A 19456-nucleotide genomic window follows, 5' to 3' on the forward strand; every position below is an offset into this window, starting at 1 on the left:
CAAAAAAAATAAAGCAAGAAGAAGAAGATGACGATGACAGGTTAAATCTGGTCTACGAACTGTGGTGTGCCACCCCACAATCAAGCGTAGTGTCTGGATGGCACATCCGTGTAGCAAGCAAGTTTTCCTGAGTACTGTTCGTTAAAGTCAGGGTTTTTTTGTGTGTGTGTAATTTTTATTAGTTATTGATGGACCTTTATTTGTTTATTTATTTATATGCGGTGCTGAGAATCAAACCCAGTGCCTCACACATGCTAGGCAAGTGCTCTACCACTGAGCCATAACCTCAGCCCCTCAAGGTCAGTTTTAATTTTGACTTTTATCTTTCTAGTTTAAAAGCAGATAAAATAATAAACAAAAGTCGTAGAGAATTGCTAGTCAGATATTTTCCTCAGAAAACAGTTGGGGTAGGGGTTCCTCTCAAGGAGGACATTTACCAACTAACAGTGGAAGACTTAACACTTGTCAGATATGGCTGAGTAAGTTTTAGAAGGGAAATGGCTTTGTGGGCATTATCATCCATTCACTGTATCCATAGAAATGAAGGTCTCAAAATGCCTGGAGACAGTTAATTTTAAGAAATAGAACTTCCTAGTTAAATCTCCAAGTAAACTAGTTAACTCTGGCTCCCACCCCCTGGCCAGGATAACTGTTCTTTTTTATTTTGACGTAGAGGGATCCTTTCAACTTCTTATGATGTCATTATGATGAAAGAAGAAGGCCCCAAACAGTCTTACTACCTGCCTGACATTTCACTCTTGGTTACATAAGTATTTTTATGGAGTACTCAGTGTTTACAAACACTGGCTAGGTTTTATGGGGGATACAAAAAGGAGCAAGGAGCAGACAGTTCCTTCTTACCCTGTGAGCCACATATAAGGCCCCCAGCAGACCCAGCCAGGTTGCATGCTGTGGGGTGGGGATTCATGGCACCTCCCTGCTCTTCCTGTTGCCAGCCATCCACTCATTCATTCAGCAGTCACCTCTGAGTCACAGCCTCCATTCAAGGCACTGGGGTCATAGCCCTGGGGAGTGTGCTTTCCAGGGGACCCTGTGTTTTCTCTTCCTCTAGCACCCTGTTTACAATCCCTTTTATGTGATGGAACAGAAATTATTTCTAGTTAATCCTGAAGGCTCAGCCATGTGTTCCCCACACTGTGTGTTACTGTCCTTGAAATATTTAGTCTGCATGTGGTCCCCTGATGACCCCCGTTTCCTGGGACTGTTCTCTACATGCTTTTGTTTCCTTCTGTGTGGCACCCATTTTTTCTGCCTCTTCTCAGTGTATCAGTGAATACATAATTGTACCAGATCTATAATTTTAAAGCTATTAACTTTATTAAGGACAAGGAGTCTTAAAAAGATGTTTTAAGAGTGCCAAATGCCTTAATAAGCAATATTATGTTTCTGATGCACAGGTTTTTTTTTTTTTTGATTAGGGAAGATTATCTACAGTATTAATTTTCTCCAAAAGGAATATTTAATTGCAGTAATTTTTTAAATATGAAAAAGCATAAAGGGAAAAATTAATCCATAGTTCTAGCATCCATTGATTAATGCTATGAACATTTTAACACATATATTTTTACTTTCCTCAGTTCAAAAATCACATTTTAAAACTATTTTAAAATTAGCAATTAGTATACTTGACCTTTATTTCGCTTTTAAGTTTTAAGATGATAGACCTTATAATGCTAAGTAAAGTTAGCCAATCCCAAAAAAACAAATGCTGAATGTTTTCTCTGATATAAGAAGGCTGATTCATAGTGAGGTAGGGAGGGGAACATGGGAGGAATAGACGAACTCTAGATAGGGGAGAGGGATGGGAGGGGAAGGGAGGGGGCAGGGAGTCAGCAAGGATGGTGGAATGTGATGGACATCATTATCCCAAGTACACCTATGAAGACACAAATTGGTGTAAACATACTTTATATACAACCAGAGATATGAAAAATTTTGCTGTATATGTATAATAAGAATTGTAATGCATTTTGCTGTCATTTTTTTAAAGAAATCAATTAAAAATTTTTTTAAAAGATGATAGATCTTAGACACCACAAGCAAGATCAGCAAGGTTCTACCCCCCTGTACAGGCACCCCTTTGGCAGGCCCTGGCAGCCACTGACCTGCTCTCTTGTCACTATAATTTCAAGTTCCATTCAAGCTGTGGCATGTGTGAGTAGTTTTCTTCATTTTCGTTGCTAGGTTCTCTTCCTTGTGGAAGTTTGGTTATATATATTACAGTTTGGTTATATATTTGCCATTTACGATTCCATCCTTTTCAACTTCAACATTTCTTTTTCCTGTACTTACTTAAAATCAGTGTCTATATTTAATGTGGTGGGGTTTTTATTTCCCCAGAAGGGTATCACTGAATTGTTGGTGTGTTTTATAATTAATGCTGTCTTAGACTTGAGGGTTTGTGGTGGTGAGAGGGGCAGTGTAAGCATCAAGTGGGCCGTGAGGGAGATGAGGAGAAAGGGTGGTGGATTTTTTTAAAGGCCCTGAGAGCTTAGCAGGCTGCACTGGAGCAGCTTGGCAGCCTTGGAGAGCTTTGGGGAAGTTTTGAACAGAGAATCAGCTCCAGGAGAAAACTTATCTAGCTGGTCAATATCAGCAGGGCCAGTGAATCAGGAGATAGGGCTTTCAGTGACAGTCAAGATGAAGGAGAAGAGCTTGGGATGAGGCCATAGAAGCAGAGGGTGCTGCAGTGCAATGCAGGGGCAGTAGGGGGTTACTGCAGAACACCCCAATTTCCAGGCAGAACTTGGGCAGAGAACTGGGGACATCTGCTGCCAGCATCTTTAGGTATTTACAGGCTGGGAATTGATGGTTTGGGTGGGGTGCATTGTGTGGGAAACTGTGAAACAGTATAAGAATGTCGTGGCACTGCACACATTAGGCATGAGATGTGTGTAAGGTAGTGTGAGGATAAATGGACACAGGCTGTGTTTGAGGATGAGCTTGGGTAAAGTACTTGACTGTTCATGAACACATCCTCTGATTTTGGCTATTTCCAAGTAATATTGTGTTATAGTTAACTAAATTAAACACCCAAAGCATTTTACAGAACCTATTCTTGGATCTTTCTCACCCATCACCCCCACCCGTGTCACAAGTCAGGCAACTTACTCTTTGGCACACCCATTTGGTCAAGATAGGAAAAGGAGATTATTGAAGAACAGGTTCCCATCAGCCCTGATGAAGGGAAGGCCAAATAAGAGTTGACCATCAGAGAGTAACTTAGCAAAGGACCTGCCCTTTTGCCAAGGACCCTTCTTGGAAAGCACCTTTCATGGAAGCAGCCTCCCTTCACCTGCTCACATGTATTCTCACCCAGGGTAGAGGAGAATTCAGTGCCAGTTCCCAAACAGAAGGGGAAGGTGCTCACCCATTTCTCTCTCCTCAGTTTCACATTTTAGTCTCAAATTTCTCCCTTCTCAGAGAGAGATGATAGAAACTCCTCTTCGCTCTACATAACAGAGCATCTGTGCAAAACAAACTGTTCTTAATTCTGTACTATAGTGAAGAAGAGTTTCTATTATTTGTGCCATTACTAATTATATCTTAAAATTTTTCCTAGAAAAGACTGCATCTTCACCATTGACCCATCAACTGCCCGAGACCTCGATGATGCCCTCTCCTGTAGGCCACTGGCTGATGGTAGGATGGAAGTTTCTATAACATTCTGGGTAGCAAGCAGTCTGCATACCTGTGGGCATTGCCTAACTACGTGTTCTCCAGGCAGCAGAACATGCAAGGTCGGGGTTATTTTCTTCCTGAACTTGCCCTGGGCCTCTGAGCCTACACAGCTGTGTGACCTTAAGATTGTGTTCCTATGGTGACTTTGGTGAGGATGAGAATGAGAAATGGCTTCTCACCAGGGCTTCTTGGGCCTTAGAAGAGGCAACAGTGAGTGCCTTGGCCCTTCAGGAAGTTGCAGTCTGGGTGTAAGGAGTTCCATAAAGAAAGCCCCTGCAGCTCTGTTCAGAGAGACTGAGGGCCCTGTAGTGCACAGGGAGTTTGAAGGGGTTCTCTCCCAAGACACTGCACTGTGGTTAGCAGGAGTATCTTCCTGAGTAATGCCTGTCCAGGCCTGAGCTGCTTACTCTCACTAGGTCTTCCCTGCTCCTGCTGTCCAGCTGATTGCAATAGGCAAACAGTTTGGGGCTCTTCAAACATTCTTTTGGAATGTTGTTAAGTAAGAAGAAGCAGGATTGAGGACAGTAGTCTTTGTAAATGATAACAAAGGAAGCAGGGCACCTGACTCTTAGAGGGGGAGAGTGCAGGCTGATAGGGGGTAAGCCCCCTCAATTCCCTTCCTCATGCCCCTAGATGTGCTGCTGACAGTCTCTTACTGTTTCCTGCTTCTCTATAATGGGTCTGGCTGACGACTGTGGCTTTGGTCACTCTGAGAGATGGCCTGGGCCCTAATGTAGCCTTTGACAGCTTACCCATGGTGGCTGTCCAGCCCTCCTGTCTTCAGTCTGCCACAGAGCATTGAACACTATAGAGTGCTCACATCTCGTCCAACACGAACCTCCATTGGGTCTGTGTGAGACCCTTCTCTGCTATTAAAGGCAATGAAGCTCAGTAGTGGAAGGTTGAGAGACAGAAAACACCACTGCCTAAAATGTGTTTATCTTCTTGTAGTCAGAATCCCCCTTGAAACTGTGGCTCAATGTTTTCAATTAAAGAAAATTGAAAGGAAGATAAAGCTTAAAAATTCCCATGTAAATTTTAGAGAAATTACATATGTTTGCAATCCAAAATCAGAGCAGCATATTCACAAAAGCAAATGGAGACTTGATTTCTTATATTCTGAGCAATCTCTTTTGCATGCAAAGGCTTGGGCAGGCCCACTTTCTATAGACTCCACTTCCCGGAGCCTCACTGTAAAAAGCGCCCCAGGCAGAAGGCTACCCTTCCCTCCTGGGTCACAGCTCTGCTTTGGTAATAGTCTGATACTTGAAAATAGTTGATTCGTTTATTCTGTCCAATTTTATAATTGTTAATGGCAGAAGTTTAATACCTGTTTTCCCATCTCTGCTGTCCTGGAACCCTTGACCTTGCAGGGGATACCAGGGAGCTGGCTTATACCCTGCCCCACCCACTCTGCACACCACAGCTTCATGTAGAGAGATCAGCGTGGCAGCAGAATCTTTGTGGAGGAAAGTGCAAAAGATAGGGCAGGAATGGGCTGGGATTGTAGCCATAGTGGAAGAGCTCTTGCCTAGCACATGTGAGGCCCTGGGTTTGATCCTCAGCACCATATAAAAATAAATAAATAATTGTTTCCAAAAAACAAATAATGACAGGAAAGGTAAATTGGGGGCACATTTGCAAACCAAAGAACTTTCTTTCTTTATCAGACAGTGGAAAGCCACATAGATGTTGTTTAGCAAGAGTTCAGTAAAAATGAAGAAAATAATTTAGCAGTGCAAAATGAAAGAAAAGGGAAGGAGGAAGAGTCAGCGAAGCAAATCAGTAAGCAAATCACACTGCCATCCTCCAGAGGAGGAAGACCTAGCTGGTCTGTCCACCTACCTACCTATCCTCAGGAGGTAGGTGGACAGATGTGAGGAGAGATAATGACAGATGCCCATGGGCCTGGATTTTGGAGCTGAGGAAAGGAGCCAAGGTGGCATCAAGGTCTCAGCCAATGTGACAGGAGTTGGAGCCCACGAGTGGAAATTGGCCTGTGAGGAGCACATGCAGGTGTGGGAGGGTATGTTGTTCGGTATCTGTCTGAGGACACATATTTGTGCGTGTTGCTGCTGCGTGTCCTTTCTAGAGTCTGCGGGCTAAGCAGATGCAGGCGGCCCTGAAGAAAAGTAAGCAAACAGTAATTTTATTAGGATGATGGGATCCTAAGTGATTTTTCTCTACTTTCCAAATTTTTGTAATGTGGTAATAATAGTTTTATAATGAAAAAATTTTGTAATAAAAAAAAATACGAGGTGCCAGAAATCACAGGCTGCCCAGTAGCCCACTGCACCAGGTGATCAGACACCTTCCATCTGCTCAGCGTCCCACATTCCAGAGGGGCAGTTGACATCTGTTCACTTGGCAAGGCCACTGTAAAGGACATGGGAAAGGAGCCAGGGAAGACTCGGAAAAGGCCTCAGGTGGCCAGTCAAGCGTTTTTATGGTGGCACTTATACAGTTGGCCTTTGTGACAGCAGTTTCTGCCAGGGCCATTTATCCAGGGAGATGAAAAGTGAAAAGTCAATTCCAGTTTGGATTGGGGTAAGGTTGGCTAAGTTTGGTTTCCGTTAGTTACCAGTTTATGTCAATTCTTGCTTAGAGGAAAGTGTTCAGTGTTTGAAAAAGAAAGTAATGTTTTCTGGGCATACTTATATCATCTATAGCCGTGCTTATTTAAAGAAATACCATATAAAAGCTCTACTTTTCTTTGGTCCTGTTGAAGTCATCAAAGTGACTATGTTGTGAAAAATGAAATGCACAGACATGCAGAGTATACCTAGTCTTCATTCTCCTTTTCCATGGAGTTCAGATGTATTCTCAGGACTTTAACATTATCTCTTATCAAGTGCAAGATGTGGATGATCAATTCCAAAAAATGCAATGGCCTACTTGTTCTCCAGTGTTCACCAGTACATCACAATTAGCTTGAAGGCCAAGGAGCAGGTGCTACCAACGCTTTGAAAGGAATTCTGCCAGTCCCTGACCTGTGATTCTTGCCCCCTTTTCAGCCTATAAATACCCTTGAGGGGAATAAATACTACCATGAGCATTATCCAGCAATGTGGAATATTTCATTTTTGCTCAAAGAAAATATTTAGTAATAAGAGTTGTGTTATAATGATAACCTAGAATCTAAGACAGTAAATCCCACAGTTCAGTGTTTTATGATTTTAACAGATCACTTGCAACACACCTCACGGTTGACCTCACCCCTCAAGTGTGGGAATGCCACAGTTGTCAGATCACCCTCTGTTTTTTGAATTACCTCCATAGCATTTACTTATTGAATATCCAGATTGCATTTGAACTTTCTACCTTAAAGGCAAACCATACTGCCTTGAGGTTTCTTAGGAAATCTTTCCCTGTGATGATCTGAAATACTGCTGTCTTCCTGTAATTTTTCACTCATTAGTCCCAAGTGTGGTCATCAGGCAGTCCCTATAGAACAAATCTAGTATCTCATATAAAAACCCTTCAGATACTAGAAAACTGGTATCTTATATCTTCTGAACTATAGCTTCTCAGCTAAATATCCTAAATATCCTTGCATGTCTTGTAGCTCCTGAAGTGTGAGTCCATTCCCCATGTCATGGATTCACTCCTGCCTTTATGAAGTCTGAAGCACATCGAGGCCTACAGGCTCTAGCCTAAACAGTTCCTCCTTGTTGGTCAGAATCGGGGCTAGGGTAATAGCTACTTTTTGATCAGTTCTTTCACTCCTTTGACCAAAATACCTGACAAGAATTATTTTAGAGGAGAAAAAGTTTATTTGCAGCTCAGGGTTTCAGAGGTCTTAGTCCTTAGACAGCTAACTCCATTGCTCTGGATCCAAGGTACAGCAGAACATCATGGTGGAAGAGTGTGGTGGAGGAAAGTGGCTCAGAACACCGGCACCAGGAAGCAGAGAGTTCTGCTCTCCAGGGTAAAAATATGTAACTCCCCAGCAGGCCTTCAGTTAATTCATTCCACTGGATTAATGACCTGATGAGGTCAAGGCTCTCAAAACCCAGTCATTTCCCCTCTAAACTTTCTTGCATTGTCTCACATTTGGGGAACACCTCATATCTAAACCATAACAGCTACCCATTCTGTTCAGTTAACAAGTATTTTTGCTTTGCTGTAGTCTCATAGAGGAAGTTGTCAGCTACACAAGTCAAGACCTTCATTCAGCTTTTGGTTGGTTCAGCCCCCCAATGATCCTACAGGAAATTGAAGTCCACTTCTCCAGCATCTTGCTTCTCTGATGTTTTGTTCTCTAGTGTGTGCTGTGCCACTGAATACAGAAGGGTAATCCTGGGTAGGCCTCAGGTATGAGTGAGTGGCAAGGGTGAGTAGCTGCTAATGGGTTGGGTTTCTGTTTGAGGTGATGAAAATGTTCTGGGATTAGATAGTTGATAGTTGCATGTTTTATGAGTATGCTAAAAACTACCGAGTAAATGAATGATGAATGAATGAGAAGAAAATGAATAATCTGAATCCACTCATCCTTAAGGCTTAGAGTTTACAGCTAACCCACTGTTTGTCAGGGTCTTGATAGCAGGCCTGTCTGGGTACCTACAGCCACATCCCTCTTGCCTGCCTCTCTTCTGACTGCTTTCTTCTCTGGACCATGAAATCCCACTCCAGGGTGCACAGCCCTCTGTCTACCTGTCTTTGCACACTTCCCATTCCCACAGAGCGCAGTCATCTGAATCAAGAAAAGAAGGCGCATCCTCCCACCTTCATAGGAGATAGTGCCTGGCGCTCACTCCAAGGACAGCCCCAGCTATGCCAGCCACCCAGTGCCAGCGCCATTCCCTTGGCTCTGATTCCTCCTCTCACTGTGCAAATGGAAAGGCCTTTCCTTCTCCTGAACCTTCCCCAGCCCTGCCACAGATCAGGGACCTGCTGCATCCTCTCCCCCGACCTTGAAGGAGCAGTGTGTACCCTGCTGCTGTTTCTCCTACAGTCTGTTTATTTCTTACTCCCTACGCAGCAGAGCTTTGGGATCTAGAAAAACCAGTGAGCCAGGTTATCCCTGACCTCAGGGCCCCTAATTGTGCAGCACTCTGCTCTTTTGTCTCCTTCTCCTTGAAATTCCCTCTTCCTCCAGCCCAGAGGACCTTCCCTGCTCCTGGTTCTGCACCTTAGGCTGTTCCTCCCCAGGCATCTGCTGTCCCCTTCTCCACTGCCCACCCCTTCCCTGTAGTCCTTCATTTCCTGCTCTGCAGCCTTTGTACTTGCCTTTCCTTTGGCCTGCGGGGCAGCTGTGGCTGAGCCGCATTAGGATCTGATTGATCACTTTCTCAGGAAGGTGTTCTCAGCCTTTCCCTATGGAGTCCTACCTCCTAGCCACCCTCCCTGCTTGTTTGCTGGCCATTTACTCCCGTGCTCTTAATTCACTCCTTTTGTTCCTTATCTGTCATCCCACCATTCCTGTGCCACTCAGGATGAGTCCTCTGAGAGCCTGTGCTGGGGTTTGCAGCACCCAAGAGTGCAGGGACTTCTCGGGCAGAGGGCAGTGCTGCGAAGTCCCTGGGATTACAAAAGTGTGGTGTTTTGGAGGGAAACACACACACACACACACACAAAAAGCAGTTGACTGGGTGGTAGTTCATGAGGTGGTAGATCACGAGGTTCAGCTGGATGGTAGTGGTTGGTAAAGCAGAGATGAGGCCACCAGCCCCTTTGCAGGTGCAGCTGGAGGGCTGGGGTTGATGGCTGGGGAGGCATTTGAGCTGGAGCCCAGCAGCATCTATTTATTCATGAAATATGCACTGAGGGCCAGCCAGACACCATGCTTTGTGCTGGATATACAGTGGCTAGAGAAACTGGACAGGCTTCCCATCCTCCCCAGTTTACTATTAGTTAACACTAACCATGTGAATGTCAGTATGATCTATTATTTAGATGTGGGGTTGAGATAGGGGCTGGATAGTGATATCTATGTAGACTTGAAGAATAAATCAGAGTAGGCCAAAGCATGGGGTAAAGGACATTTCTGGTGAAGGGAAGAAGGTAAATAAGAGCCCTGAGCTATAAAGGGACTTTGGCACTGGAACAAATCAAAAAGAAAGTGTAGCCAAAATATGGGGGTGAAGAAGGATCCTATGGCAAGTTAGGAAAAAGTGCACAGGCTCAGGAGGAGTGGGAGTTTGAGAGTGAGCCAGGGCTTTAAGCAGGAGAGAGTCCCAGTCTCCTTCACAGTTTGGAAAGATCACTCTGGCAGCAGGGGACCTGGGTGAGAACAGTGGGGCTCAATGACCCAGGTGGGAGGCAGGAAGAGAGTGGCCGCAGGACATGGCATCTTGCTGCAGAGATTGCAGTGTCTTGCCACATGCTAAGCGAAGGCAGTCCTTATGAAATAGATGGATCATTCCATGCTCCACGCTGTCCAAGATTGCCTGTCCTTCTGAGGACTAAACTGCTGCTCTCTCAGACTCTCCCACTGCATACCCCACTGTTGCTTTCTGGCCTACTCCAGCCATTGCTCACCTGTTGCCCACAGGCACACCAAGCCACACCTGCCTCACAGCTTTAGCACTTTTGTTCCCTCGCTCCTGTCCCCTTCCTTCCAGATCCCTCACTGCTCAGATGTCATTCAGGGAGGCCCTTCCTGACCACCCAGTCACTGGCCTGCAGTGGTCTCTGTCCCCTCCCTCTTGGTTTTAGGTGCTTCTTGAGGATCTATCCGACTGGCTGGTGAGCTTTATAGAACAGGGTCATCATTTTGTTCACTGCTGAACCCTGGGTGCCTAGAGCACAGTGTGTCCCACATTTGGCATCTATGAAATGTTTATTCAATGAATGAGTAAAAGAAGTACATTAATAACATTTTGGCTATTGGAAATATGACTCTAGAATGACGTTTGGTTTCTGGCTTGTGTACTGGATGGAAAATAATGCCACTGTCTGTGGTGGGAAAGATAGTAACTCAGGTAAGGACATGTTGACACTGCAGTGCCTGAGTGTCATCCAGGTAGAACTAGCTAGGCAACAAGTAAAAGGTCAGGGCTGGAGATTTGGGAGTCATCCGTGCAGGCACCTGGGACACAGTCTAGGGAAAAGTCACAGGCGTGAGGAAGACCAGCCTGGAGATCTGGAAGAGCTACCTCACAACAGGGATGAGTAGCCCAGTGCAGCAACTGAAAGACAGGTTGGGGGAGATTGGGCCCAAAGCAGAGGATAAGCAAGACAGGCAGGTGGAGCAGGCTAGCACAGTGAACCATAAGAACGGCCATAGGGAACATCAATCAAAGAGAAATGGGAAGAGTTCTTGGCTTTGGCAACCGGGGTATCATGGAAGCCCTTGCTGAAACTGGTGTCAGTGACTTAGAAGAGGTCCAGCAGACTGCAGTTGGTGGAGGAGGGGGTGGAAAGTCTGGAAATGGAAACCATGAATGCAGATGACTTATTCTGAGAGGCTAGGCTATGAAAATAGGAGAGCACAAGGGCAGGGTCAAAGATGGCTGTTTTCTTTGTGTTTATGATGGAAGAAATTGGAGATGATAGAGAAAAATAGGTTGAAAATATAGGAAGGAGAGCTTGCTTTGCAAGCTAATTTGTCTTGAAGAGATGGAGGGATGAACTCAAGAGTCTAATTAGAAAGTAAGGCTAAGAACACCTGTTCTTTTGGGACAGAGGCAGGACCCAAGGAATGGGCAACCATTGCTCAGTGCTTATGTCTGACAGTGTCCCCTTGCTCTGTGAACAGGAACGAAAACTCTGTTACGGGGGCTGGGGGAATAGTGGCAAGGATAGAGAGCAACCAGGGACCTGCCAGCCCTAGCCTAGGCACACACTGTTCAGATGTGCCTGGGTTTTGCCCTGTGAAGCCCAGGTGGTAGTAAGATCTTCTCTTCTCAGCCTCCTAGATATGGAGCACAGACTGCAGGGGTCCAGCTGTGGGTTGCTAGAGGGAGTCCAGGGAGGCCAACTGGACAGGGTCCCCTCTCAGCCTATTTCTTCTCCATACCTACACCTAGTCAACCAAAGTTTCTTTAAAAAAGACAAAGGAAAGAAAGAGTAACCCATAGTCACATTTGATTCCTTTTCCTCTAAGGACTCTTTTTTTAATGTGTGTGTGTGTGGCCTTTTCAAAATTCCTTTATTTTCCTCACTGTTCTTCAGTTATCTTTCCTACATTGTGCGCACAAGGATCAGCAGTTCCTTTTCTGCTTGAAATCTGCTTGTACTACATATCAGGTCTTTATTTTATTTTATTTTTTAGCAAAGCTTTGATGCCAAAGCACTTTGAGTCTAGTCCTGAGCCTTCTCTCTAATTCCCAGTACCACTTTTATATCCACCCACACAGACACCTACACTGGTGTCTATCCACCGCACTCGGTCTTGCTCCAGGCTTCTGCTTGCTCCTTTCCGTCCCTTTACTATGCCTTGCCTCCTTGCCTACATCATCACCTATTGAAATCTACTCAAGAGCAAGATAAACCTCTGTAGAGCTCTGTAGAGCTTTTCTTTTCTCCTGGCAGAATGAATTGTTCCTATCTTATCCTATCAGTACATTTTCTTCATGTCTCTAAAGCAGCAATAAACGTCATTACTTCTGGATTTAATTCTCCTCTTTGCTTCTTGCCTACGGGCAGGGCATTCCTTGGATATCTCTACATCCTTAGTTATCAAGCACACTACCCTGCATTAAAAAAAAAAAGGTTTGGTGTAGTTAGGTCTAACCAGAAAACCTACTATATTCTTCTACCATACTTTCCTTCCTTTTCCTATTTCTTGACTTGCCCTTTTTATTTCCACTGTTCTTTTATCCTTAAGTTTGTGGTTGCCTATGTGTTTATATTCTGACCCACAAGCCAACTGCTTTATCTTCTAAAACAAGTTTGTTTCTTTGGAATTGGGCATACTTTTTCCTTCATTCAAGTCTTTGATTCGTCTGTCATGTCTGTCAAGACCTATCAGGTCATACAATTCTATTTTCATGTATGCTCTCTATTCCTCCAGCTTGGTGAATTGGGCTCACTTCTTCCCCAGGAGCCTCCTGTATGACCTACTCCGTTTTTCTCTTTTCATGCCTACATCCTTCCACAGAAACTCATGTCTTGATTTTCTCTTGTCATTTTTTTAACTCTTGTCTGTATCCTTTCCGTCTCCAAATGAAATAAATGCTAATTTAATACATTCTGGTCAGAGAACATATTATTTTCTTCCTTTTAAATAAATGTATTAAGCTTGTCTTATGGCCCAGTATGTTTTTCTTGGTAAATATTCCATATGTGCTTGAAAAGAATGTCTTCTATTTATTGTCGAACACAGAGTTTGGTAAGTGTCTACACAGACAAGTTGGGACAGTGTTGTTCCACTCTTCTGTATTGATGTTCTATCTACATGCCCTACCAGTTAATTGAGAAAGGAATATTGAAATTTCCAACTATAATTTAGGATTTCATTTATTTTTCCTGTTCTGTTGATTTATCCTAATTTACTTTGAAGTACTATTATTAAGTGTATACATATTTAGAAGTATTGTATCTTCTTGGTGATCTACCTTTTTAATATTTATTTTTTAGTTGTCGATACCTTTATTTTATTTATTTATGTTTATGTGGTGCTGAGGGTTGAACCCAGGCCCTCGCCTGTGCTGGGCAAGTACTCCACCACTGAGCCACAGCCTCAACTACCTTTTTGTCACTATGAAATATGCCACTTTTATCTCCAACATCTACTTTGAGATAATACAGCCACTCCAGCTCTCCAATGACTGTGTGCATTTTATATCATTTCCCAATCCAATCTTTCACTTTTATCTTTTTGTAAACTTCATTGGATTTTATGGGGAAGTTGCGATCAAGGGGGGTTTAGGGTATAATCCATCCTTTCACTTTTAAATGGATTCTTTTTTTTTTTTTTTTTTTTTTAGTGTTGCCAGAAGAACATTTTTTTATTAGTTGCTCAAAACATTACAATGATCTTGACATATCATATATTATACATTTGATTCAAATGGGGTATGAATTCTTATTTTTCCCACGTGTACAAATTGCAGGATCACACTGGTTATACAGCCACGTTTATACATACAGCCATACTAGTGTCTGTTGTATTCTGCTGCCTTCCTCTCCCCTTCCTATCCCCCACTCTCCTCTCCTCCCCTCCCATCACCTCTCTCTACCCCATCTACTGTAACTCATTTCTCTCTCTCTTTTTTCCCTTCCCCCTCACGTCCTCTTATATGTAATTTTGTATAACAACGAGGGTCTCCTTCCATCTTCCGTGCAATTTCCCTTCTCTCTCCCTTTCCCTCCCACCTCTCGTCCCTGTTTAATGGTAATCTTCTTCTCATGCTCTTCCTCCCTGCTCTGTTTTGAGTTGCCCCGTTCTTTTATTGAAATTTTATATCTTATAGTTCTCTTTATCCAGTCTATTTTTGCTGTTGAGTTCACAGTTTTAGACTGCACTTAATTTAATTTAACTATATAGTTGGGTACAGTTTGCTTGCTGTTACTTATGTTTCATATTATTCTTTGTTCCTTTTTTTCTTCTTTTGAATTGGGTATTTTACCCCAGGGTATGTTCATTAAAATGTGATGAGTGGTATTTCAAAATGCTCCAAGGTTTGAAGAAGTGTAAAATAAATTCCTAGTAAAATTGCTCTGAGGAGGACTTAATTCATGTGTTTCTGAGTGAGAGGATGATGGGCTCAAGTAATGGAGACTTCCCGAGCTAGTTAAGACTGAGGTGTTGAGTAGTGGGACCTCTAGTGGGTTGAGACTCCTCCTAATGCAGGGGTTGTGGCTAAGCTCAAGTGATAGAAGCCTCAGAAAAATCCTGCAAAGAAGACTTCTAATATAATAAATAGATTATGCCACACTGAAATACTTTTTGGACAAGTATTGTGTGGTGACCTTGAAATGTGCCTTCTCCTACGATGTATCATCATTAGCAGCATATTGTTGTTGAGTTGGTTAATAAACATAGGGCTACTAGAGTTACTAAGTGAAAGCAAAATCATGCCAGAAGAGCTGGTGATATTCCTATTAGTGCTCAGGGACTTGCATTAGTTTACATTATAGGCATGAGTTGGGCTGGTCGTTAGTTATTATCATGTAAGTGTCAACTAATTAGGAATGTAAATGTGTAAGTTTGAATTGAAGCCACAGCAAATTCAAGTGATAGTATAATCAAAATAACAAATTTAATTAGAGGATTTGAACATTAGAACTAATGTGATTCCTCCACTAAGTGTGTAAGCAGGCGGTTGGCCATACTATCAGCTGTTAATCAGACAGCTACACTATACATTGAATAAAAAGCCTGATCATCTCAATAATCACTCATATTTGGATTAGTGGAATTGGTGTTTCTTGAGGTAGAAAGTAGCTAATGTTGATGAAATTCAGTGATTACTGCCTGTTATGATTTTGGTACTAGTTGTTCCCCCAAAGCTCATGTGTGAGACAGCATAAGAAAGTTCACAGGTGAAATGATAGGGTTATAAGAGCCTTACCCAATCAGTAAGTTGATCCACTGCTGCAGATTATCTGGGTGGTAACTGTAGGCAGGTGTAGGATTTGGAGGAGGCAGGTCTCTGGGGGGCATGCCTTTTATTTATATATATATATATAATCCCTGGTTTACGGAGCCATCTCTCTACTTCCTGGTGTCCATGCCCTGAGCTGCTTTCCTCCACCACACCCTTCCTACCTGATGTTCTGCCTCACCTTAGACCCAGAGCAATGGAGTCAGCTGTCTGTGGACTGAGACTTCTGAAACTGTGAGCCCCAAATAAACTTTTCCTCCTTGAAAATTGTTCTTGTCAGGTCTTTGGTCACAGCAGTGAAAAAAGCTGACAAAAACACTGCCCCTGTTCATAATGCAATAGCTGTACCTAAATTTATTGATAGCTGAGTGGTTGTATATGGATGAGGTAGTAGTCCTTGTAGGTTTGATGAGCCAATAAACATAATAAGTGATATTAATATTAATAATAAGTTTCATCCTTTAATATTATGTACTGTTTGTTTAAGTACAAGTTGAGCTAATCGTTGTTGAAAAGAGATGTCAGTCATCAGTCAAGTTCTCAGAAGTGGAGAATATAATGTTGGGAAATGAGAGATTAGAATAATAACAGTTAATGCTGTTATCATAGTGAAAGAGGCAAATAGATTTTCATTCTTTTTTTTTCTCAAAGAGGTTTATATCATAGTGTTTCAATGTTTTTTGATGGTTGATTTAGAGGATAGATATGTCGAGATTTTTGACTGGAAGAGAACAGTTCTAGGATTATGGATATAATAGTAATCATATCAATGTTTCTCGTTATGGCCTCTCATTTTGGAGAGATTTATATTCTCATCCTTTAATTTAAAAGGTTAATGTTGTAATAGCTTCATATTGATATTATAATATCGATGCTGATCAGTTTTAGTGGGACTAGTTCAAGAACAGTGGGTATGAAACTGTGGTGTGTGACCCACACACTTCTGAGCATTGCCTGTGACGCAGATGATCACATGCATGTTGGTTGCTTGATGGAGGCATTCTGGAATTGCCTCAGTCTTAGCCCTATTGACAGGACAGCTTATGAGTGCAGCACATCTTTGAGTAAAACCAATATGTGAATTGATATTTCTATTGATAATAATACTTGATTACTACTTCAAGTAGTTATAATTCTCCTGGTTTTACATCTACTGTGTGGACTATGTAAGAATTAAGGTTTAAATATTCATAATTTGTGTATCATAGCTTGTGTATCATAGCTTCAATATCATTGATGGCCAGTGGTTTTTACAGTTAAATGGATTAATTTCATCTACTACATGTAGGATTTATAAGGTTAGTAAAGCAATTAAAATTTATAATAATAACTGACAGGATTATTCATGCTGTTTCCATCTCCTGAGCATCTGTGGTGCTTGCTCAAGTTAATTTAGTCGTAAATATAAGTGAAATAACATAGCAGGTTAAGGAACTAATTAAGAACATAATTATTAAGGTATAATCATGAAAACAAAGTAGTTCTTCCATATGGGTGGTGTTGTATCTCAGAATCCTTCTGGAAAGAGGTGTGCCATAAAGATATACAGGAGTTTTACCTATAAATTAACTTTGACAAAGTTAGGTAATGATTTTAGTAATATCTTACTTATACAGAAAGTCATAAGGGTTATGGACTGGCTTGAAACCAGCTACAATGGAGATTTGATTCTTTCCTTTTTTACTTTAGTAAAATAGGTTCTTCAAATGTATGATAAGGTAGTACTCAGCCAAGAAGTAACTGTAAGTTTGTAATAAAGAGTTTTACTACTCAGACTTCTTGTTTTAAGCAAAAGCTTCTCAGATTATGAAAATTATTATTACTACAACTATAAGAGAAATGAGCTTATAGCTGATACTGTATTTTATGGTGTAAATGTGCCTGAGTAATCAGAGAATCTCATGGTGTACCTGATAACTCAAGGAAGTGTTATGGAAACTCCCACAAGCATAACGGTAAAGTGAATCTCTGCTCATATAGAGTCAAATATTTAATTTGAAAATAGTGGGAATCAAGGCACAAATCCTCCTATAATTGCAAAATCTGCTCCCACATACATAAGACAAAATGAAAATGAATAATAAAATAATATGTTGTGGAAGACAACTCTTGGAAGGCTGATGTCTGGTGATGCATCAGCTACAGCAACTACTGTTCAGCCTCCTACAGAAAATGAAACCTCACACTCATAGCTGAATATCACATCATATTACCTCCATTTGACATTGCTGATCAAGAGCTGGGGTTGTAACACAGTAGTAGGGTGCTTGCCTAGCATGGATGAGGCACTGGGTTCGATCCTCACCACCACATAAAAATTAATATAAGGTATTTTGTCCATCTACAATTTAAAAATAAATAATTTTTAAAAATTGCTCATCAACTAATAACTTTTAATTTTTTTCTTAGTTGTAATTGGACATAATACCTTTATTTTATTTATTTATTCTTATGTGGTGCTGAAGATCAAACCCATCGCCTTGCATGTGCTAGGCGAGCACTCTGCACAGCCCCACAACTAATAACTTTACCCCTGTAAGAACAACAATAATTACTGCAGCTGTTGAGAAGTAACCTTGAGTGTCCACATGTATACCTAATGTGCATATATGTTGAGTTCGTCAGTAAATCCTAGAAATCCATTAACATTATAACTAGTACTATCCTGTATCATCTTGATATGCATATTAGCTATATCTCTTTGATTTATTTATTTAGTGTTGCTCTACACCAGAAGTCCTCAGCCTTGACACTGTTGACACATCGGGCCAGTAATTATTTGTTGTGGAGGACTGCCCTATGGATTGAAGGATATTTAGCAGCATACCTAGTCCGTACACACTAGATAACAGTAGCACCCCTTTCCAGATGTCTCAACCAAAAAAAGTCCCCAGAAACTTACAGATGTCCTCTTAGGTACAAAATGGCATGATTGAGCACCACTGCTCTGGAGACTAGAGTTTATAGTGTTCCTCTTTAACTTATCATTGTCTACCATTCAATTTTAAGAATCTTTCATCAGTTGCTTTCATTTCCCCTTCATATTTTGGTACTATTGTCATACCTTCACTTCTACATAAATTAAAAATCTTGGGGCTGGGGTTGTGGCCTCAGTGGTAGAGTGCTCGCCTGGCATGCGTGAGGCACTGGGTTCGATCCTCAGCACCACATAAAAATAAAATAAAGATATTATGTCCACCTAAAAGATATTTTAAAAAATCTACAATATACCCTTATTATTAAGATATATGTATATATCTACAATATACCCTCATATATTTGGAAATTTATCAGTATGCTTTTAAATAACTGATGAATCAAAGAAGAAATCATGAGATTGGAAAATAGTTTGACTTAAATAATGAAACATAACATTAAAATTTGTGAGATGCAACTATAGTAACACTTGGAAAAAAATTTATTTTTTTAAGTGTTGATGTCAGAACAGGAAAAAGTTTTAAAATTTTACCCTAGACTCCCAATTTCCAATTCTACACATGAGGAACTTGGATGTTGCCACTCCATCCTAACGACAAACAAAAAGATGGACAGAATGAAAAATCAACAACTCTTTTAAGATCTGTAAGAGAGGGAATGACACGGGCAAATTGGTGCTGCAACGACTGGAAAGACCAGAGAATCCATTTCATTCTGTTCATCTTTTAGTTTGTAAGCTGGATTACAGCTTACCAGAGCAGAGATTCACATGCAGAAACTACCACAGGAATCAGTTCTGGGGTAGAAAACATGAACCATAATTGACAAATTGCTGAGGCTCAGTGTGGACATCCCAAAGTGTTGAAAACTCCAAGGCATGATGACATCTTACAGTTAATATCAGAGATAGCCGCCTCCCCCAGAAAGAGTGGAGAGAAATATTTAGTGTTCAGAGAAAGCTACCAACGTTAGTCTATATCCTGCAAAATTAGCCTTTAAAGTGAAGGAGCAATAAAGACTTCCTCAGACAAGCAACAATAGGGAATTTGTCGCCAGTAGACCTGCTTGGAAGAGATATTAAAAGAAGCGTTTTAGAAAAAAGGAAAATAACATAGATCAGAAACTCAGATCTACATAAAGAAAGAAAAAACATGGGAGAAGGAATAAACAAATGTAAAATAAAACTTTATTTTTTTATTCTTAATTTTGCTCTAACATAAAAAATTGAGCCTATCAAGATCAGCTTCACAAATGTTCAGAGATAGGGAAAGGTATGAGATGATTTACTAAATGAACATATACTGTGAATTCAAGAACTGAACCAA

At 41.5% G+C, this 19456-nt stretch overlaps 1 protein-coding gene across 8 annotated transcripts in view; it reads left to right on the forward strand.

Moving 5' to 3' along the window:
- Dis3l2 (DIS3 like 3'-5' exoribonuclease 2) overlaps nt 1–19456 on the forward strand; it is a 356506-nt gene that overhangs the window by 222646 nt on the left and 114404 nt on the right. For all 8 annotated transcript variants that reach the window (XM_026396261.2, XM_026396260.2, XM_026396266.2 and 5 more), the window contains one exon: nt 3584–3663. In XM_026396261.2, coding sequence (XP_026252046.1) covers nt 3584–3663 — 80 coding nt within the window. The remainder of the gene's footprint in view (nt 1–3583; nt 3664–19456) is intronic.

The sequence above is a fragment of the Urocitellus parryii genome, chromosome 1 (assembly GCF_045843805.1).
Source record: "Urocitellus parryii isolate mUroPar1 chromosome 1, mUroPar1.hap1, whole genome shotgun sequence".
Lineage (NCBI taxonomy): Eukaryota > Metazoa > Chordata > Mammalia > Rodentia > Sciuridae > Urocitellus > Urocitellus parryii.